We start from the raw sequence: 20,144 nt of genomic DNA on the forward strand, positions 1-20,144 counted from the left end.
TTTTTGCACTGACTTCAGTAAGACAGGTTTTCCCCCTCATTTTTCTAGAATTTGTGAATGTTTGAAAGCAAAGGCAGTTTACTTGCTTAGTAGGAATACTACAGAAGGTAAAGCTGTCATCTCATTTTTCTTGCTCTGTATACATGCTTGCAGAGATAGCTCCCAATAAAAGCTCCACCTTGACAGTGTGCCATGATTTGTAGATGTTCAAACCCAGGTGTTGAGCAGTAATTCGCTGCCAGTTTCCAGGAATGTTATTCTACACCCAACCACATCATCTGAGTATTTCCCTCTGTTTTAATGCCTGGTACTTTAGGAGCCATAGGGTCTGCTAGCTGTTTTCATCTGGATTCTTAGTATTCCAACTGCTCATCCATTGCAGTAAACATGTTGATCAGGAAGCCAGAAGACTCTCATGCTGAAATAGGTGATAAATAGCCAATTAGAGACAAAACTAAAAAGAAAAACCTTCAGAAAAAGAGTGGGGAAAAGGCAGAGATAAAAGGGCAAGAACAGTCTGCTGAAAAGACTGGACATAGAACAAAATATGTGTTAACAAACCTTCATTCTTTGAGCAGCCTTTGGTGATGCATTCGAAAATGACATAAAATCAAGACTTGGAGGCTTCCTGTCATATTGATTTAGAGCTACACTGTTGACTTTAAAGATTACCTAACATTGTTTTGATGCTCTGTTGTGATGCTGCTGCTGGTAGTTCACCAAACAACATGAATCAGACACATTGAGACAGACCCTGTAAGATTTGAGGTCAAACTGAATGTTCCCCAAATTTTTGTACCTTCTTTAATCATCTCTTCTGTAAGGTCCCAGTTCTACAGAGCAGGAAGCCACCTTCAAGATCAAGCAGAGTAGGTGTCTCGTGATCTCTCCAAATGCTGAGGAGGGAACACTGCTATGAAATATCATGGTCACAATACCAGGTAGACAGGGAAAAGCTGAGCACCTCTGTATGTACACTGTGCATGGGGCAGGAAACATAGTTTGCTTCCTTTGAGAAAAGAGGATTCTGCAGAGTGATGCCAATATGGACCTAAGGGTGATAATTTGTCTTAAAGAGGGGATAGAATTGGAAAACTCATAGCTGTGCTCCCTCAGGGACAACAATGTATATGCTGTATTCTGGAGCAAGTTTGATGCTGTTCTGTGATAAGCAATGTACATCTGTGCATATTTTGGGCATACTGTGCTGCCCTTTAAGTTACTTGGAAATGTAACTCATTTCTGGTTTTACCTGGTTTTACCGAGGTCAGCTTCCACCTCCTTCACAGTCATTATTTTAAAATTTATAGAAGTATGGTGAGGAATTGAAGGTGAATTAAGTTCAATAAAATTTTAAGGTGGATTATTCTAAAAGTGTTAAACATTTGTGTTTATACTTTCGTGCCACATGTAAAATGCACTAAATTAAGGCAGGTTTAACTGAGATAGTGTCCTCCAGGAAATTTTGCTGATCCACTTGCATTCTTTCAGATTACCTTCCTCCATATGTCTTTCTGAAGCCAAGGCCATCTTTAAACAGACACTACCTTCTCCCAGTAGGACACTGTCATAATTTGAGAGGAAGTAGGTTTTCTAAGATGCTGTGGTCACACCAATGGGTGTTCAGATTTAAATATTAGCACCTAGTGTGGCCACTGAGGACATTGGATACGCCTCTGAGAACACAGGGGTTAAAAACAGAGCACTCCCATGGGAAGCCCTCTTGAGTTTCCGCGAGGGAAGCAAGTCAGACCTCCCCCGGCCCAGCTGCTGGCTGGGCAGGGGAGGGGAAAAGCCGTGCAGCCGGAAGAGGTAGGCCTGACCCCAAGGGTGGAAGGGTGGAAGAGAGAGAAGCACCAGGAGGCATTGAGTAGCCCCCCCAGGAGACAGAGAGAGAGAGAGAGAGAGAGAGAGAGAGCCTGTGCCACCTTGAAATTTGGTATCATGTCCTGGCAGCACAGCCCAGCTTGCAGAGAAGGGGGGGGTGCAGTGAGAAGGTGTCTGGCCGCTTGTGGGAGTCTCCGGGTGGGCAGAGCCCAAGTTTTTAACCCCTTTTTAGACAATAAAAACTTTACAGAACATTAACCTTTCCTAGAAGAGAGAGAGAGTAGAAGATGAAGAAAGAAATGAGCAAGTGTGATGAAGGTCTGAGCAAGGGAAAGATATTGGGAGAGAAGAATCTTAAGGGAGAAGAGATGATGGAGTGGCTTTAGCTGGACTCTCCTTGTTATAGCCATGGACAGAACCATGTTTCCTGTGACACAGAGACTGCATCCGGGGGGAGGCAATGGCTCAGAGCCAAGAGGGTTCAGTGTTGGTACTCCTCGGCCCCAGGGGGTGAAATCTGGGGGAGACAGGTGTCCCAAAAGTGAGACTGTGCTCTTTTTGGAACCGGACAAAGCATCCTTAAAAGACAACCCTAGAAGCAGCTCTAGTCCATGTTCAGTGGTGAGAGCACTAGACATGAAAAGAAGAAGTCATGATAGCAGATGTTCTCCAAGCAGTGCCACAAGTAACATAAAAACACACGAAGTTTCAACAGTGTTTCCAGGAGAAGCCTATAGCACAAGAAAGACTCCTCTTGATGAACTGAGAATTAATTGTCTAAAAAGTAGTGCTAGACCAAGAGTTGAAATTTGGGAGATAGACATATTAGAAATTTAGTGGGGACAAGAGGAAATGTATTTGTAAGGTTTTCATTTTTCCTGTGTGTTCCTTTTTACATATAGTTGTAGTGTAGTTAATAAAGTCTTTATTTCTAAGTGGGGGCCTACTTTGCTTATTCCTGGTCACATCTCATCTCACAGCAGAAACCGGAGAGAGTGTATTTTCATGAAGGCACTGGCATTGCGCCAGCGTCAAACTATGACAGACACAAAATGTAGGTAGTTCTGTAAGAGAAGGTGTATATTTATAAGCTGTAGAATAGGTTGGAGTGATCTAGATAGTCTAGACCTAAAATGCTTGTTGAAATTCATTATGTGGGCTGAGAGTCACATTGAGTGAGATATCATTCAGGAAAATCTTTGGAGGTTTTTTCCTGTCTGCACTGGGAGAGTCACTGCTAACACTGACCAGTGCTGTGTGAAATAGGGCAGCACAGCTCCCCTGTTTATTTGGAGGTGTCTGAACTCTCTTTCCACCAGATGCAGCTACACACTCCCCCTGAGCACAGCTCCCTTCACAACTGCCTAGTGCTTGCAGAACAGGATGTTGTTTTCCATGGCATTATTGTTTGGACAAGGAAAACTTATGAGAGGACCCCTGTGAGTCTTGCCTCAGTTGGTTCAGAGGGACCTCAGTGAGGTTTGTTTTCTGGTTGTTAAGATCTGAGTTTTCTTTGGCTCTAGCAAATCATGAGAGCTGGACTACTGCAGGTCATAGAAATGTTCTTTCCCTGGTGGTCTAGCAGTGGATTGAGAATTCCTTTGAAAAATGAATATTTATTGTTTAATAATGTAGGCTTTTGGGACCATTATCCACACAGTTTGAAGGAATGATCTTTGGAAGCTGCAATATATGTATCCATGATGTAGCACTCTGTGAATCAGACCTCATGTAACAGCAGTGTTGTGTTAAATTGAAGAGTTAAAAATAAATTATCTCTAGAAGAAAGTGCTTGTACTGAATCTAGAGGCTGAATATGGCACTTTTCTCTTTAGGTCTGAGAGAGAAATGGGTCAGAGTTATATTAACAAAAACAAGGTTTGGTGAGAAAAATGGAATCATTAAACTTGCTATGGCAACTGAAAGAAGTAAAACTGTTTCATTGCAACTACTGTTAAGTTTTTCTTTTAGGAAGGATCTGTGCCACAGCAGTCACTGAGAGTTGAGAGTTTCTGGTTTCTCAGTCTGAGACAGGATCCATGTCTGGAGCTGTCTGAGAGCACAGCATGATTTCCTCTGTGGGATAAATTAACCATGGCTTTGTGCTTGCACACAGTGAGATCCCTCCCTATCATCTATGCCTCTGCTGAGCTAAGAATAGAAAAAAGCAACATCAGCAGTGCGGTGGGAAAAATACATCACTCCAGATGGCTGCTGATAAAGGCTTTTCTTGTTTGGGATTAATAATAAAATAGTAAATAATGGTAATTTCTCATCCACATCTTAACCTACATGTCTGCTTAGCAGCTAGGAGAAAGTTAGGCTGGAGTCTGTCAAAGGTGGATTTTTCTGGATACACCTGAGAAGCTCTCAGTAAGTAGTTTAGTTGCCTTGCAGGAAAAAAGACAACCCACAAAGAGCTGGGAGTTTGCTTTGTTTGTTGGTTATTAAAAGGCTTTGAATTCCCCTCTTAGCCCCTCCATTCTGCTTTATCACATTGTATCCTGTGAGATCATGTTAGGATTTCTCTCAGACTTCTGAGAGAATCTTCACACTGTCTCCAAAGAGGCGAGTAGGACGAATCCCACATGTGATGTATTCATTTAGCTCTACAGGCCACATGTTGCATACAACTGTCCCACCAATGTTGATCTGTTAAAAGCCAAAACAAATTTGAGACCCAACTCAGAATCAGGCCCAACTGGGGAGCCAAACAATGACTTGCATTCTTTGTAGTTAGTCTTGACAGCAGGCTACTTGGTTAAAGCATATGTTTGCATTTCCTAATTTATTGGCATGCTTTTAATTTGGATTACTAATTCTTCAGAGAAAGAGAAAAGAAAAGGAAAACATGGCACCCCTGTGGCTATTTCATATGTTTGCTCCATGGGGATCAAGTCCTTTCTCTGAAAGATAGTTCTGTCCTGTCCAAAGCAGGATGGTAAGGAGAGATTCTCACCATGATTGAGCCAGTTGGTTGCTTCATTGTGCCTGATGGCTTTGGAATATTAAGCAATATGCCCAAGACTAAAGGCAAACAAGCTCTTTTGTTCATCTCTCAAGTGGAGGTTGGAAACTCTGTCCTCTTGCCTATAGTTCAAGACAGTTTTGATCATCTAGCCAGCATATTGGCTACAGAGAGTTCAGCTTCCATCTCCTTCAGTCATTATTTTAAAATGTACGGAAGCATGATTAATTGAAATGGAGAAAATAACTTTTTTTTCCTTAAGTAACAAGTGAGTAATAAACTGAGTTGCAGTACCAATTCATTTGTGGCAACCAGTCTCACAGACATTGTATAAATATAAAAGATTGTGTAGATGTGATATAGAAGAGATTTTGACAGCAGAAGATGTCTGTAGTATGTGGTAGCACAGCCTAGTGGCACAGGCATTTGCACAGGATATTAATAAATAGGGATAATATGTACAAAACTGAGTGAACACCTAAATTAGTTTTCTGACATATGGGTACCAGCAATTCCTGGGTTAATATATGTGTCCATTTCCTTGAGTCCCTTGTCTCACCTTTGCAATATAGCTACTGCCTCATTGCCAAGTGAGAGAGGATGATGAAGGACTGACCTGGGAGCTCTGGAGAGCTCTCACTTCCTGGCTGTACAACTGGTTGTAGCTTTTCTCCTCTTCTTCCACTCAGTCCCCACTATAATCAGGGAATGATAGTATGGACCAAATCTGGCAGAGTATGCAGAACAATACATGCAGTGGTACTGTCATTTCAGTGGTACGTGAGATTCATCTGTCTCACTGAGTGCTGCTTGGCATCCACAGTGAAAGGCTAATGGACAACCTCCATGCTGTTTCTTCTGCTGGGAGGGGTAGTAGCCATGATTTTCTGCCAGGACTGACTCTACACTTGGATTTTATGATGTGTTTTTTAAGAAAAGTTAATTGCTTCTGGGGGAATCACTACTGATATCTTTTCCATCAAAACACCTATTTGGGCACGGCTCCTGTCAGCGTTGAAGGTGGGTCTGAAGCCAGCAGTGTCTCAACTGCTTGTGCTGGATAAGTGATGACACAGTCCAGGTGAAAATGCCAGTGGCTCTTCTGCGTTTCACTGACTCGTGATTATCTAATACGGTGTGGAGTACTTCAGCATAAAAACAAATGAAACATCCTAATACGAGCAGATGAGAGCCTGGTGATTAAGACACTGGCTGGGAATATGGTCTTCAAATATTTGCTGGAGGCCATGTTGAAATTCAAGACCTTATCTCCCAAAGCTCAATAAAGTATTTTTGCCATCAGTCTTCTCACCCTTCAGCACATTACAGCATCTGTCTTACTCTTCCCCCTGGAGTACTTCTCCATTACGTTTTATAGTGCCAGACAGAGAGACTCAAACTCTTTGACTTAGCACAACAATCTCACCACTTAATATTGCTACAGCTTGCAGTGAAACTCTGTGGTACCTATAAAATATGTGTGATAGCAAATGACTCCAGCAAAAATATCAACAAAGTGTCATTGCACTGAGAAAAGGGGCTAAGAGCTCCTCTGTCAGAAGGAGAAAGACAAAGGTAAGCATAAACCTCACTGCTGCATGATTCTCAAATCATAGGAATGACATTACCCACTTAGCCACAGAAGGTAGACAATCAGTTCCTTACCCAGCCTTCCTGGGAAGTTAATATAAAAAGGAAGATTTTAGCGCTTGGAATGACTTGTTCAACTATAAAAATCCCCAACTTTTGTCTTCTATCCTCTGCATAATTTTCCTTGAGTATTTCTATTGTGCATTCATGAAATTTTGAATATAAATTCAGAAGGGAAGGAATATTCTCTCTCCCCAAGAGAAAAATTTAAAATCTCAGTATTGTTGTGACCTGGCAGGTGAGGGTTAGTCTTGGTGGACTGATGCAGGTGACACTTTGGCACAGCACAAGCAACACCCATTTCAACATCTAGTCTGAATCCTCCAACATTGCAAAAATGCCTTTGCTGTACAGTTTTGGACAAGTAATCAACAGTATCTTTTATACAAGGATACAAAACTAATTGGAATGGCTTAGGAAAAACCATGTCAGTAAACAATGCTCTTAATCAGAAAACACATTCTGAAAACGTGACTCATTATCACAGGCACATCTAGTTCATGTCATGCTACGGGTGACTTGATTGCCTGCAAGCGGGATAAAAAAATAAGATTGTTTAAATGCAGCTTCAGAGAGGGCTATGTATTTTATCTCAGTTTCATCTGGTTTCCCATGCTATCAAAGCTGTGTTTAGTGGATGGAGATTACAACCAGAAAATGATACGTGTAGCTGAAGAATGTGAAGGGATGATGTGCCTTATAGAATTAGTTATCATTGCTGGGGAAGTAGAGCTGGTTTACAGCTTGCTTCTTCCCTCTCCATATGGGACTGATCTGTGTCTTTGTGTTGTATATAGGAAATGTTCTCTACAATTCTCTGAACGTAAAGACTCTGTTCCAGGCACTGTGGTGCAGGAGATTTTGGAAACCTTGACTTATACATAGATAATAGTTAACATGCACGTTTTTACAAGTATGTTTTATCTACCCTGTATTTTAAAGAAGTGTACCTAGATTGACTCAACTGACAATAAAGGAATAATTATGGATGCATTTCCCTCCTGCTAGCCAAGGCTAAGTACACAATATGTTATTTTATTTTTCTGTTTCTATAATGAATGCTACACAGCAATAGGAATTACTCTGCTGAGAGCAGGAATTATGTCTATTCTAATGAATGTCTAGTGACTAGGAAATAGACCCGAGGCTATATAGGCATTTTTGTTTCAAGGTCCTGTGATTGATAGCCAGGCTATAAAGGGATTGTGACTTTGGCAGATCAAAATAGTTGGTGGCAGCAGGCATTTGCAAGAGGGTTTCTTGTATGGCTGGCTGGTAGCTGGTCGTTTGAGTGGATCTTTTAGTTATTATCTAAGCTACATGTAACAGACTTATTTTTTGATGTGCTGCAGTCATTTGCCTTAGGTAGGTCAGTTTTGGATTATCGTAATTCAGAAGTATCATTTTTATTTAGGAACGGCCTCTAGATTGGGAAGAAAGGCTGGGTTCTGTTGATTTTCCTAGCAATTTTTGAAGTTGTCTTTTGTTACTTTCACCATTCTCAAGGACAGAGCGTAGAGCTGACAATTAGATGCATATCTTAAAATGTCTTTTTCATGTCACTCAGCTTAAAAGCTAAAAGTAAAACAATCACTAGATATGGTATGTGAGAGCATTCATTAGCACCATTCAGGATCAGGGAACTCTTTTTTTTTAGGAAGCTATTTGAGGAACCAAAATAAAACTGCAAGTAGGCTTCTTGCTGACAAGTTGCAGGTGTATGCCACATGCCCATATTGGAAAAAAGATGCGGTTATGAAGGTCTTGATGACAGACAGGGGTCTAAAATGCCTTCATCTCCAGGTTTTAACCAGTCCATCTGTTTCTTATTTGCATTTCCTCCAGCTAGCAGAGTTAGTATTTTCCAAACTCAGTATAACCATGCACAAATCTATATAAAATCGCTCTATTTTTGCATTGTAAGATCCATAGGTTAGTAAGGTACAATTTAAATAAGGAAAGTCTTCCTTTTATGGTAACTATATAATAAATTTTAAGTCAGTTTTCTTTATTTGTTTTGGAAAAATGAGGGACAGGAGTGATGAGATTGAGGAAAGAGCACTTTAGCTCCACTTTGCTAGAATAAGTAGAATCTGCTTATGCCTTAAGAGTACCAAAAAGGTATTTCTATTTGTCTCTTATTGGTACTTCTAGCGTAAAAGATCTGGCCTTTGATTTCATCCTCTTGAGGAAATGTCCATTTTTAAGGCTAAAAGACTTCCACATAGTTCAGATTACTCTGAACAGCTGCACCCTGGAAAAATTCTCAAAGGCACATATTCAGAGGGCAGAAGTAATGAGGCAACAGCACTTGGGAAATACCCAGCCAGCACTTTTGGTACTGTAAAGTAAATTTTGACAAACAACTCATGAAGTCACATGAGAAATGGCATAGTTTCCCCTCCCACTACTGACATGAGAGAAATTAGGTTTTCTTTGAAGACCTCTTGTTTCTTATGTGATTCTCAACAGAATTGCATGAAGATAGATAAACAAGAGTTTCTCCACCTAAAGAAGCAACTTTCAAAGTGGATTCCTAAAGACCTTGAAGTTTTTCTTTTCTGAGAGAAATATATGTCTTGTTTTCAAAAATGATTACAGTTAAGTAATCATTCTACACTGGAAATTAGTCAGTTGAGCTTTTTTGTGGGAGGATGCGCAATTAATTGCAAAATCATTTTGAAAAACAATAGTTTTATTTATTTGAAATACTGGAGAAAATAAGTTGAGGAAATGTAAACATAATTTTCCAGGAAGTGCACAAAATTTATTGTCATCTTTTTTTTATTTAAACAAATTCTTCAAGAATAATTTTGAGGAATGGGAAAAAAAAAATCTATAATTAATTTTACAGGCAGTAAAATTAGATTGAAACAGATAGCATAGTTGTAGCTGTGTGGGAGTCAGCAGAAAGCATCCTGGAATATGGCAGTGTGTATTATTGTGTCTCTTTCAAGAATCTTCTCTTTTCCTTTTGTAGGAACAAAGTTTTCTTTATTTTTATGGGAGAATGCAGTGCTTTTGCTTTTGCTTTTTCCTTTTTAAAGTCTGTTTTCCTGTGAGGTAATGCTGGTTTTGATGAATAGAGAAGAATTGTATACCCATGTATCTGCTTGTAGGGAATTATATGTGCAAGATATTTTGTGCTCTGTAATACATTCCATACTGCATGCCACAGGGTGTGGTTTAGCAGGTGGCAAGTATAAGGAGTATACTGAGACCAGAAGGGAATGAAAGGTTATCAAAGTGAAATGCTGACCAGTGATGTTTGGTCACTTCCAAGGAGTCCCACTGGTGTGGGCCAGAGATGAGTGGTGCAGTTACAGACATTTCAATGAGTGTGATGCAGATACTCATGGTGACAACACTGAGCTTATTGGTAATAAACCAGTGTGTTTGACAACTGCCAAAGGAAGAATGCCTCCTCAGAGTTTAAAATTAAATGTTACCTTTTTGAGGGTGTGTTTCAGTATTGTAACTGGCTTTCATGGCTGTATTGATTGTTCATTGTGGAGTTTTAAGCTCTTGCCTATGAATCAGATCCCTGAATCCACAAAAATATGAATTCTCTTGTGCCCATATACGTTTGAAGTAAGGAAAGATGAAACCATGAGCAAGCATCTCTTATTCTTTATGGAATGACCAGCAATTGTGTGAGCTTAAAGATTGCTTTGTTGCTGCAGTGGAGCACCCCTAGTTGCATCTCCTAGCCCCGTGAATTGTTACCTCAGCTACTGTTTTATTTTGGAGGTTTCAGTGGCAGTTTGTTTTCTTGTTTTTTGTTTGTTTGCTTGTTTTGCTTTTTGTTTTTCTAACAGGCTGCATCCATTCCTTGTGCAAAGGCGTGCCTCACTGTAGACCTTTCTGTTCCCCTCCAGGCCTATCCCTGCAGTAACGACAAGGAGTGCGAGGTGGGGCGGTACTGCCACAGCCCTCACCAAGCCACGTCCGCATGCATGGTGTGCCGCAGGAAGAAGAAGCGCTGCCACCGGGACGGGATGTGCTGCCCCGGGAACCGCTGCAACAACGGTACGGCTGCCAGCCCTGGCCTTTCCTGCAGAAAATCAACCTTCTTGACATCGTCTGTTGCTATGAGTGCTCCCAGCAACAGTATTTTTTCCTGGGCAGTAGCTCTTCTTTTTCTAAGCCAAGAAAACTTAATAGTCTACTTTGATCCACTCTGCCTAATTTTCTTTAATAGTATTTCTATGTTTAGGGCTCAGGTATTACCAGTCTTTTCTTATATTTTGTGGTAGAGGAACACAAAAATGCTGCCTAAAATCACAGCTCTAAATTCAGTGTGCTTTGATTCACTGGAAGACTGCACAGAAGTCATATTGTAAGAAAGCAAAGGAGACTTAATGAATCCTGAATCTACTCTCCCTGGGGAGGGTTATAACCATACTGTTTGCATTTCCATGGAGACGTCTGTAAGGAGCTCTCCAGGGGCTCAGGCCATAAAGGCAGCGGGACAGAGAGACTGTCTGACAGTGAGTGAAGCAGAGCTGTGGTAAGGCTAAGTGCCAGCAACCAGAGGTGAACGTGTGATTAGGGCTGAGCTTCACTGAGGCCAAACCCCGGTGCTTTCATTATCCTGACCTGGTCAGTACATGTCTCTCAGCTGCTTTTCCTCTTATTCAAATCTTTGAGTGGCTGTCTTTTCCTTGCAGGTATTTGCATACCAGTGACTGAAAGCATCCTTACTCCTCACATCCCTGCTCTAGAAGGGCCACGCAACAAGAAGAATGGTCACTATGCGAGCAAGGACTTGGGATGGCACAACCTGGGGAGGCCCCGATCCAAGCTGTCACACATAAAGGGTAGGATCACATTTGGACTGGACTGCTCTGTTCCTTCATGTCATGAATCTACTGCTGTTAAGATACAGCAGTAGAAACCAGAAATAGGCAGTAATTTCACAGGGAGTGAATGTCTATTGTGAGAGATCACAGCATGACTCAGAAAGTGATGTAATGTCAACCGACAGTTTCTGTGATTGAAACAGCATCTGCTTTCTTCTCTGTATCAGATGTGGACTGACAATCATGTTATCAGTTGTGCAAGACTGCAGACATCCTCCTCTTGTAGCAGCCATGTAATTGAACACTTGTAATTCTGCTTACAATCCTGCAGCTGAATTTCTCCTTACTAAGTCATATGGCAGGTCTTATGAATTACACCCTTGAACCTTCCTAATTAGTATTTTCTCATGTGTTTTCATCCTTCAAATAGCCACAGGTGGAAATATCACCTCTCCTTTTGCTCAGTTTCATTTGCATAAGTCTGCACGGAATCTGTAGTTTCACATTTTTCCATGAGATAAAGTAATTTGGTTGCTCTTTTTAGGACATGAAGGCGATCCCTGCCTACGGTCATCAGACTGCATTGAGGGACACTGCTGTGCTCGCCACTTCTGGACCAAAATTTGCAAGCCTGTGTTGCATCAGGGGGAGGTGTGCACCAAACAGCGCAAGAAAGGCTCCCATGGACTGGAGATTTTCCAACGATGTGACTGTGCCAAGGGTTTGTCTTGTAAAGTATGGAAAGATGCGACCTCCTCTTCTAAATCAAGACTTCATGTGTGCCAGAAGATCTGAATGAGGATTGGGAAGGATAGTATTGAGTGACTGTGGCTTTATGTGTTTAATGCATTATGGCATGGTGGAAAAGGGGGACTGCAAATGAAACTGGAGTGGCTAAAGTAACAGTTAGAGTATGAGTAGAAGTCCCACCAAATGCATTTCTTTTTGAGCTGGTGGCAAACACAAGTGTAGCTGGAGTTCACCTACCGCGCGGTTCTCCTGTAAATAATTCTCCAGTTTGTGGGAAATGCTAGTATGCAAACAAGTAGAGTGGAAAATGAATGTCACTTACCTCTCTGTGTTGTCCCACGATGTTTCAGGGGTTCAGTGTTAGGGCTACAGTGGGTCTACAGCGTGGTAAGGATTTTCTACAGAAATTGTATACATTGTACTCCTATAGGAAGCAGTGCATGCCAGGGAGACTCATCTGTCAACACATTATTGGCCACATTGCAGGTGTGAGGAATGGAAATAAAGTTACTGTGAATGTCCACATGCCCTTGTTATTCAGGGCTGACATTCAGCAAGGAAGCACTCCTGCAGGACAAGAGTGCTATGTTTTCCAGGCCCTTATGAAGAAGGTGAAAACTGGCCATCTTAAAATTTCAAGAGAGCAGCAGTTTACCTAAGAGGAGGCATTTAAACAGGGTTTTGCTTCCTATACATGGGTAAATTGAAATGCTTTATGTAGTTCAATGTCATAATAAGGCACTTAATTGCTTGTATTTTTCTCAGTTTACTGCTAATATGCGTTGGGTTGAACAGATGAAGCAAATATGTGTGCATGCTGAATCCAGAATTATATACAGGCAGTTCCTCATTAGTCCTAAATATACTTTCCTTGCCTAAGCATTCTTGCATTATAGACAATTCCAAAAGAAATAGCAGTGTTGAAATACTGAACACGAAGAGCTTTGAAGTTGTTTCTCTGTTGCTGTTATAATATAATATATTCAACACCTCAGCATTTGTTGAGGTGTTTCAAGCATAGTGCTACAAACTCAGATTTTTACATCTTATGGCACTCTGCAGCAGTATAATGGATTTGTTCTCGAGACAGCAGAGAAAAAGGAGTTGGATCTTGTGAGCATCTCCTCTCCTCCAGAAGAGGATGTAAGAAGATGGCATGACCACAAATGACTTGTTAGACATCATGTGATGTCACAGCATACCAGCCTCCAGCATGTATTCAGCCTGAAAATGATGTCCTCTCACTCCGGAGTGTTCTGCCAGGAATGACAGAAGTATGTAGACTGTGGAAACAGCTGCCAACCCTACGTTATTTGTGTACTGGTTAAAAAAGGACAGCCTGTCTCCTGTGACTTGTCTCCCAGGTCTTTTCAAACTTTTAAAATTTTACTTATTTTCAAACTTTTAAAATTTTACTTATTTTCAAATATTACTTTGTATAAACTTTGGTAAAGAGACTGATATTACTTTAAAGAAGTCTGATTCTATAATTGACCTACTGCTAAGTTGTAATTACCCATTTTTAATTACCCATTTTCATGTTCTATGATACAAAGATAAAAAGATACTTTTCTGTTTATTCAGTTCTGCACAACATGGGTAGGCCAGTATGTAGTTTAACTTTGAAGACCACATTACCATTATCTGATACATTTTTCCACCAGTGAGATGCCTTAAAGCTTTAGCTTAGCTACACTACTTGACTCAGCCTTCCTAATTAGGACACAGACCTCAGCTTCATTGCCCTTATCTTTCATAAGAGTCAAAAGCACAAGAGTATTTCACGCACCTCCTTCCCTACTGGAAACAACTCTTACTCCAGCATTTTCCAACATCACTGAAACAGGAATAAGGCTCAGAAATTGCAAAATACTAAAAAAGTCCAGGAACCAATTTTACAAGTTTTATTTACACTGACACAGAACATACTCAGAAGAGGAACTCAAGCACTCTCATTGCTTCAAGTGCTCACTACCCATAAAAGAAAATTAGCAGGGGAGTTGCAGAAATGGGGTCCCAGCATTTTTAGCTCTTCTTATTGGCCTACCCACCATTTTGCTCTTGCAAAACACAGTTATTTGGGATAATTTATTTACAGGAAATGTTTAATGAGATGTATTTTCTTATAGAGATATTTCTTACACAAAGCTTTGTAGCAAATATATTTGCAGCCTGTTGAATTTAATGTAGAAAAATGTATAATAAGATTAAATATATTAAATTTCTTTTCACATTCCTCCCCAAGTATCTTACCCATATTCTTTTCCTTACCTGCTGCTTAAGAATAGTAGTTCTTTACAGAAAGACATGCAAATCAATTGAAAAAAACCAATCATGTATCTTAGCTATGCGAGTAAAAACATCTGATTGTACTTATGTCTGTGTGTAGGCTGAGTTCTGGTAAAGAACATGAAGGTCATCTTAAAATCCCCATACATCTTTTCTACAAAACTGGTTTAAGTGACAGCTACCTGTATCCTTCTCTTGGGTTGGTTTAACCCTAAACAATCAAGAATGCATTTTGAAAATAATGCATCTGGTTGTGTCATGTAAAATCAACCAGGTTAAGTGGGAAAGGTATCCAGACACATTTCCTGGATAGGGATACATACCAGAGGGACTCATGCTGGATAAAGGTGGTATTCAAATTACATAGTTGGAGGCTACAGCATGCAAATGCGCTCCTGCAAAATCTATAACTTGCAGTTCTGAAATAGCAACTCACAGCATTCAGCTCTAATAACATGAAACAATCCATGTGACACAACTGCGGATACCGTTAATAAAACCAGTCAAGTTTTGATCCCAGGAAAACTCCTGCAGAGCACAATAAATATTGCAAAATAATGCCTGTGGTTATTGAGCAATGGTCTTGATATCCCTGTTAGATGTTTCTGGTATCCCTTTGCTCCAACAGATGTACATTTGGGGGATGGAATGGTCTCCAAATCACACAAGTGACCGTATAAAATGAAAAAGTTTAGCTACTGTCATTTGCAATATTTGGTTGGTAGGCCTTTGAAAATTCCAACACTTAACATCAACATAATGAAATTGTGAGCATTTTCAGAGCCCAATGACTTCAGGAAAGACTGCCAAAGCCTTTAGAGATTTAATCTGCGAACAAAAACAAGAGGCACAGGCAGTTCCTTGCACACCAGAAATGCTGAGCCACACAGCTGAATGGAGTAGCATGCAAGCAGTTTCGAAAGACTGAATTTTGGTTTTTTAGAAGACAGTCAATGTTTTGTGGAAATATACATCAGTTTGAGAATAAAAAAACAGCTACATTTTGGGATAATTGGGATAATTTGCTGTCACTCACTGTGTCACTCATCACGGTAATTAAGAATGAGTTTGGTTCAGTAACGTTTCAGAAATCTGCTGTCATGACACAAGTACACAAGATGTTATTGCTGAACAATTCAAATAATTTTCCTATTAGCCTAGAATAGCCTCAGCAATGCAACATCTCTTTGGAAATGCTTACTAACTTTCCTAAAAATAATGGATTTCTACTTTGTAACTACATATATTTGATTTACAGTATAAATGTGGATGTGTATCTATTACTGTACTATTTGCTTTGTCTCATTTTGTTTGCAACCTATAGTATTTATGATTTTAAACATTTTTTAATGAAAACAATTAAAATTATTTATCTGCTTCTATAACAACACTTTCAACAGCATACATCCAGCATCTGCTACCTAAACCAAAATTCACTGAAATTTAAGCCATCTTCTGCATATTCTGACTTTCCAGCTCATTGTCTCAGCAACAGCAAAAAAAAGTCCTCACCAAACACCCAAAAATATCTTGGGCAGAGGCTGAGAAGAGACATTCCTAAACTATTGCTTCCCTCTCTGCTTTTACTTTGGAGCTCTGCATCATCACCCCCACTAGCAAAAGTAAGTGCTATCAAAGAAAATTTGTATTTTTCATCCCTTCCAGTTTGCTTTCCTTCTAGGAAAGCCTATTAAGAAAGAGATCCTGAAGGTCAAAACCAGCAGAAACTCATATAATAGAGGCTCTAAGCTCAGGATTTTAAGAGTTTTGAGACCTATCCTCTAACTTTCAAAAATGTAATTGCTAGGAGAATTATGTAATATCAAGACCACGTTTATAAAAAATAAAGAAACTTTGTTCTTTGGGTTGTCAGTCACATGTTCTGAAAATAACTGCCCATAGTGTTGGAGTAAAAACAAACACTTCTTCCTCACCCAAGCAAGCTTACCTGTAGTCCCTGACAAAGGGAAAGCAGTTGTTTTGGATTTCTTTTGTTTTGGGCACAGTGTACACAAAGGAATCATTAATTTTGTTTTATAATAAAGTTATGGTTTCTTACCTTGCTTACCAGTCTGAGGTATGATATCTCTCTTTTGCTGCATGAGACAGGAGTGGAGAAACAGAGTTAGCTTCAAGGTCTGTGCTGCCTCATTTAAATCCTAGTGTTTCACTGAGGTAAACAAAGACTTTCAGCTCAAGTACCTTATCAGCTAATACAGTTTTTCACATGCTCACCACTACCAAAGAATGCTTACAGTACAACACACACCCTGTATCCATTCTTACCATTTGTTCAACTTTACCTGGCTTCTCTGAGTTACTGAGAAGCCCCAGATGTTTGCTGCAGCCCCCTCTCACTGCTCTGACAGCTTTCCACAGCCCTGTTTGTGGCAGAAATGCAGGAGGTGAGGGGAAAGCATCGAAAAAGCTGAAGGTGGCAAGGGTGGGAGCCAGCCCAAAGCTTGAAACGGTGGGGACAGGGGGCAAGCTACTTCAAAAAGTGGTTAGATCCTATTGCAGACACTGTGAACATTAATGGTATCCCACACAATAATTAAGAGCGGGGAAAGGCAAATGCCCTCTCTTTGTTCCTGAGCCATGACCCCACAGTACTGACCCAAAGAAAGGAGGCATGTTTTAGTGACTCAGGTCCCTCAAAAGCTGAAGTGTTGAGCCTATTTCCCCTGGAAGTAGTATGCCTCTCACCTTGGTTCTCTGTGTCCAAATCCCAGTAATTCCAGAGGCTTTGGATTCAGGCGCATTGTTTGGATAACATTGCTATAGCTCAGAGCCTACCTGTGCAGAGGGATCCCACTGAAAGTCTTTGCAGAAGGAAGGAAGAGGCAAAAGCAGGAGACAACTGCTCTTTACAGAGCTCCAGCTGGTCCTGGATCTGTTATTTTGACCACCACTGATGGGATTGACCAGGATGGATATATAGCATTGGATAGAGCTCGTTGCAAATTGTTTGTTCTGGCAGCTCCCTGAGTTTTTTTTGGAATTGCTTATTGTTATAGCATGAGTGTCAATTACTTATTTACAGATGTCTGGTACCAATAAACTCTGCTTTTTGCAGTACCAGCTTGCAGCTTGATTTAGAAGTGGTTTGCTGCCTGCCAACTTCCTGAAGCAGAGGAAATAATTTTTTAGAGGAAACTAAGATTTGAATAAGCCCAGGGTTGATTTTGTTTAAGTTTTTTTCTTTTGTTGTTAGGAAAAAAATATTTAGAAAAAAAAAGAAGAAAACACCATTAACACACAAAGATTTCTTGACACAAATAGTAGTTTTGGAGTCTTTGGCAAAGCTTGTACTGTAATTCTCCACTGCTGTTATCAAAGTTGGCTGAAGAGTAGTTAACAAATCAGAAATATATACCAGTGTGGTTGCTATGGGATGGTTGTTCCAGTTTTCTATTCCTCATAAGCTATTTATTTCTGAGAGTACCTTATTCAGCAATATTCACTCAAACTTACAAACTTTTTTTTAAAATCAAGTATTAAACATTCAATTATTCAGTACAATTTTAATTGCAGGGCTCACAAGTATTGTTTCTTTCCTTAGTGAAGGTAATTTTCAATGGAGCCATCAAAGTATATAGATACATTGAAAGTACTGAATGACGCAGTGAGTTCTGGAAGAAATTTGCCAGGAATTTTGGAATGCAGCACTCTAATGAATCCAATGACTACCCAAAGCTTTAGAAAAATCCACCTCAAAGTTATTTGGGCAATGTCTTTTTCTCAATATCTGAGCCGTTTTGGATATTGCAACAGTGCTTAAAGGAAAATCTTAATGTATGTGCTCTCAAATGAGAGTTACCTCTTCTGTTTCAAGAAACATTTAACTCTTCTGTGAAGTTCAGAGGAGGGTGATAACTGTGCTTGCCAATGCAGCACACAGATAGGTGGTAATACTGTACATTTGGAGACCTATTGGATTAAGTTATAAAGAATTTTTGATTACTTGAAAGCCAGTGCTCTTTATCCTGGAGCTTCCTTCCAACCTGTGTGGAGATCAATGGTTACGGAGGGAACATTCTGCAGGTCATAGATGAATTTAATTAGATGAATAGGAATAGAAATTTCATTAGAAATTTTTCAGGATGGCTGTAAATAACTCTGGAGCTAGAGGCCTTCCCTCTGCTACCACAGCTTCCAGTGAGAAGTCAAAATGTATCAAAACCTATTCATTCATCAGATTAATTTTGATTTCTCTGCATCTCTGGATTTTGCCTTTTGGCAGAGTCAGATGTGAAAATGCCAAAATACAACTCTCATGCTATCTCCAGCATTTAGAATCTCACAAAATCACGGCATTTATAATCTCACAATAAGTGCCATTGCAGAACTTGTTTCCATGAGATTTGCAGCTCAAAACATTGATCCAAAATGTTCAGAAGCTTTGAAGCAGAATACAGAATTCCTTATGTTTATTCAATTACCAACTCTGAAACATGTGGAGATTCCCATGTTAGAAGCTCTTGTAGAAATGTATCCTAATGTGATTGCAATTGAATGCCATATTGTGCAATGCACAATGTACATATTCAAAAAGCAGAAAAGATCAAATTAAGAAATTTTATTTCCACATCTGATGCTGAAAACTAAAAGTCACCCACGACAGAGTGTGAATATTCAGCACTCGTATTGTACAGGGACTATATTAATGATTCAAACCAAAAATACAGAAGTGTGTTAGCACAACTCACTTGAATGCTAGAGTGACACCAAGACTGCAATATTAAATGCAATATAATAAATAAATAAATATAGCAATATTAATATAAAAATATATATGTAATAACTAATTTCATGCCCTCCTCACTAACTAATTGTTGCACTACTGTATACCTGTCAGCATTTGCAGCAACAGGATTTCACCCATATGAAAACTACTTGTTGAAAATATTTGGTTGTAAACAGGCAATTCCCATCATGGTGCCATAAACCTGTCCATACAATCTGCTTGTTGACAGTCATTACTATAATTAGTAACAATCCCTATAATTAGGCAATCAGGAAGACACTCACATGAAGGAATGTTGCTTTGCATGCATTCATTTTAACAAAAGCTGAAATCACTTACCTATAATAAGAGTCAACTTCCCTGGTGTTGCCTTTCCCATCTGGACAAAGAGATTCATTTTTATATGACCAAACATATTTAATGAGCTTCTCAGCTGTGTTATCAGAGCAATTGTCCTAAAAACAACACAGGAAATTAGTTTTCATTTGTGAGCTCAAATCTAGTTCTATTTTTGATTATACGTTCACATATCTGCATTTTTCTAAAAAGATAAACTGTCCTAGTTTTCAGACTGTTTCAGGTTTATTCCACCTCTAACCCAGTTTCAGAATTTAAATCAAAGTAATTGCATGGAATGTAGAAGTAAACAGAACTGAATGATCATTTCTAGTTTCTACTGAGCACTTAAAAATCTAGTAGACAAACTGTCAGGGAAATGTGAGATGAAGCCTGCAACAGCTTGAAATAAATGCTAGAATTCCTGTTTATTTCAATACATTCTGAGTGTTTCCTTAAATACATCTCTGATATACAAACACTTAGAGTATATAGAGACTGACCTAGTTATGATCCCCTCACTTCAGTGATCAGGAGTAACAACATTACAGGAACAGAAAATAGTTGCAGGAGAAGATTCATGGAGGGGAATAAGGAGGTTTGGTTCAAGGGTTGAGGGTTTATTGACTTTTTAGAAAGAAAATTACTCTTTTTAGAAAGAGAATTACTATGAAGATGATGATGAAGTGCTATAAAGTCATGAGAGATTGAAAGAAGATGACCTGATGCAGTAATTAAAAATTCTTCATGTTAGAAAGAGGCAGTAGGTCATCAT

General features: G+C 39.6%; 1 protein-coding gene across 2 annotated transcripts in view; it reads left to right on the forward strand.

Moving 5' to 3' along the window:
- DKK2 (dickkopf WNT signaling pathway inhibitor 2) overlaps positions 1-13,291 on the forward strand; it is a 38,934-nt gene extending 25,643 nt beyond the window's left edge. The window contains exons 2-5 of one of the 2 annotated variants that reach the window (XM_066549005.1): positions 6,800-6,809; positions 10,324-10,474; positions 11,116-11,265; positions 11,792-13,291. In XM_066549005.1, the coding sequence (XP_066405102.1) occupies positions 6,800-6,809; positions 10,324-10,474; positions 11,116-11,265; positions 11,792-12,042 (562 nt within the window). In that variant the 3' untranslated portion in view covers positions 12,043-13,291. The remainder of the gene's footprint in view (positions 1-6,799; positions 6,810-10,323; positions 10,475-11,115; positions 11,266-11,791) is intronic. The other variant, XM_066549004.1, reaches the window with a different exon arrangement.
- The last annotated feature ends 6,853 nt before the right edge of the window (positions 13,292-20,144 follow it).

Source organism: Molothrus aeneus, chromosome 4, assembly GCF_037042795.1.
Source record: "Molothrus aeneus isolate 106 chromosome 4, BPBGC_Maene_1.0, whole genome shotgun sequence".
NCBI lineage: Eukaryota > Metazoa > Chordata > Aves > Passeriformes > Icteridae > Molothrus > Molothrus aeneus.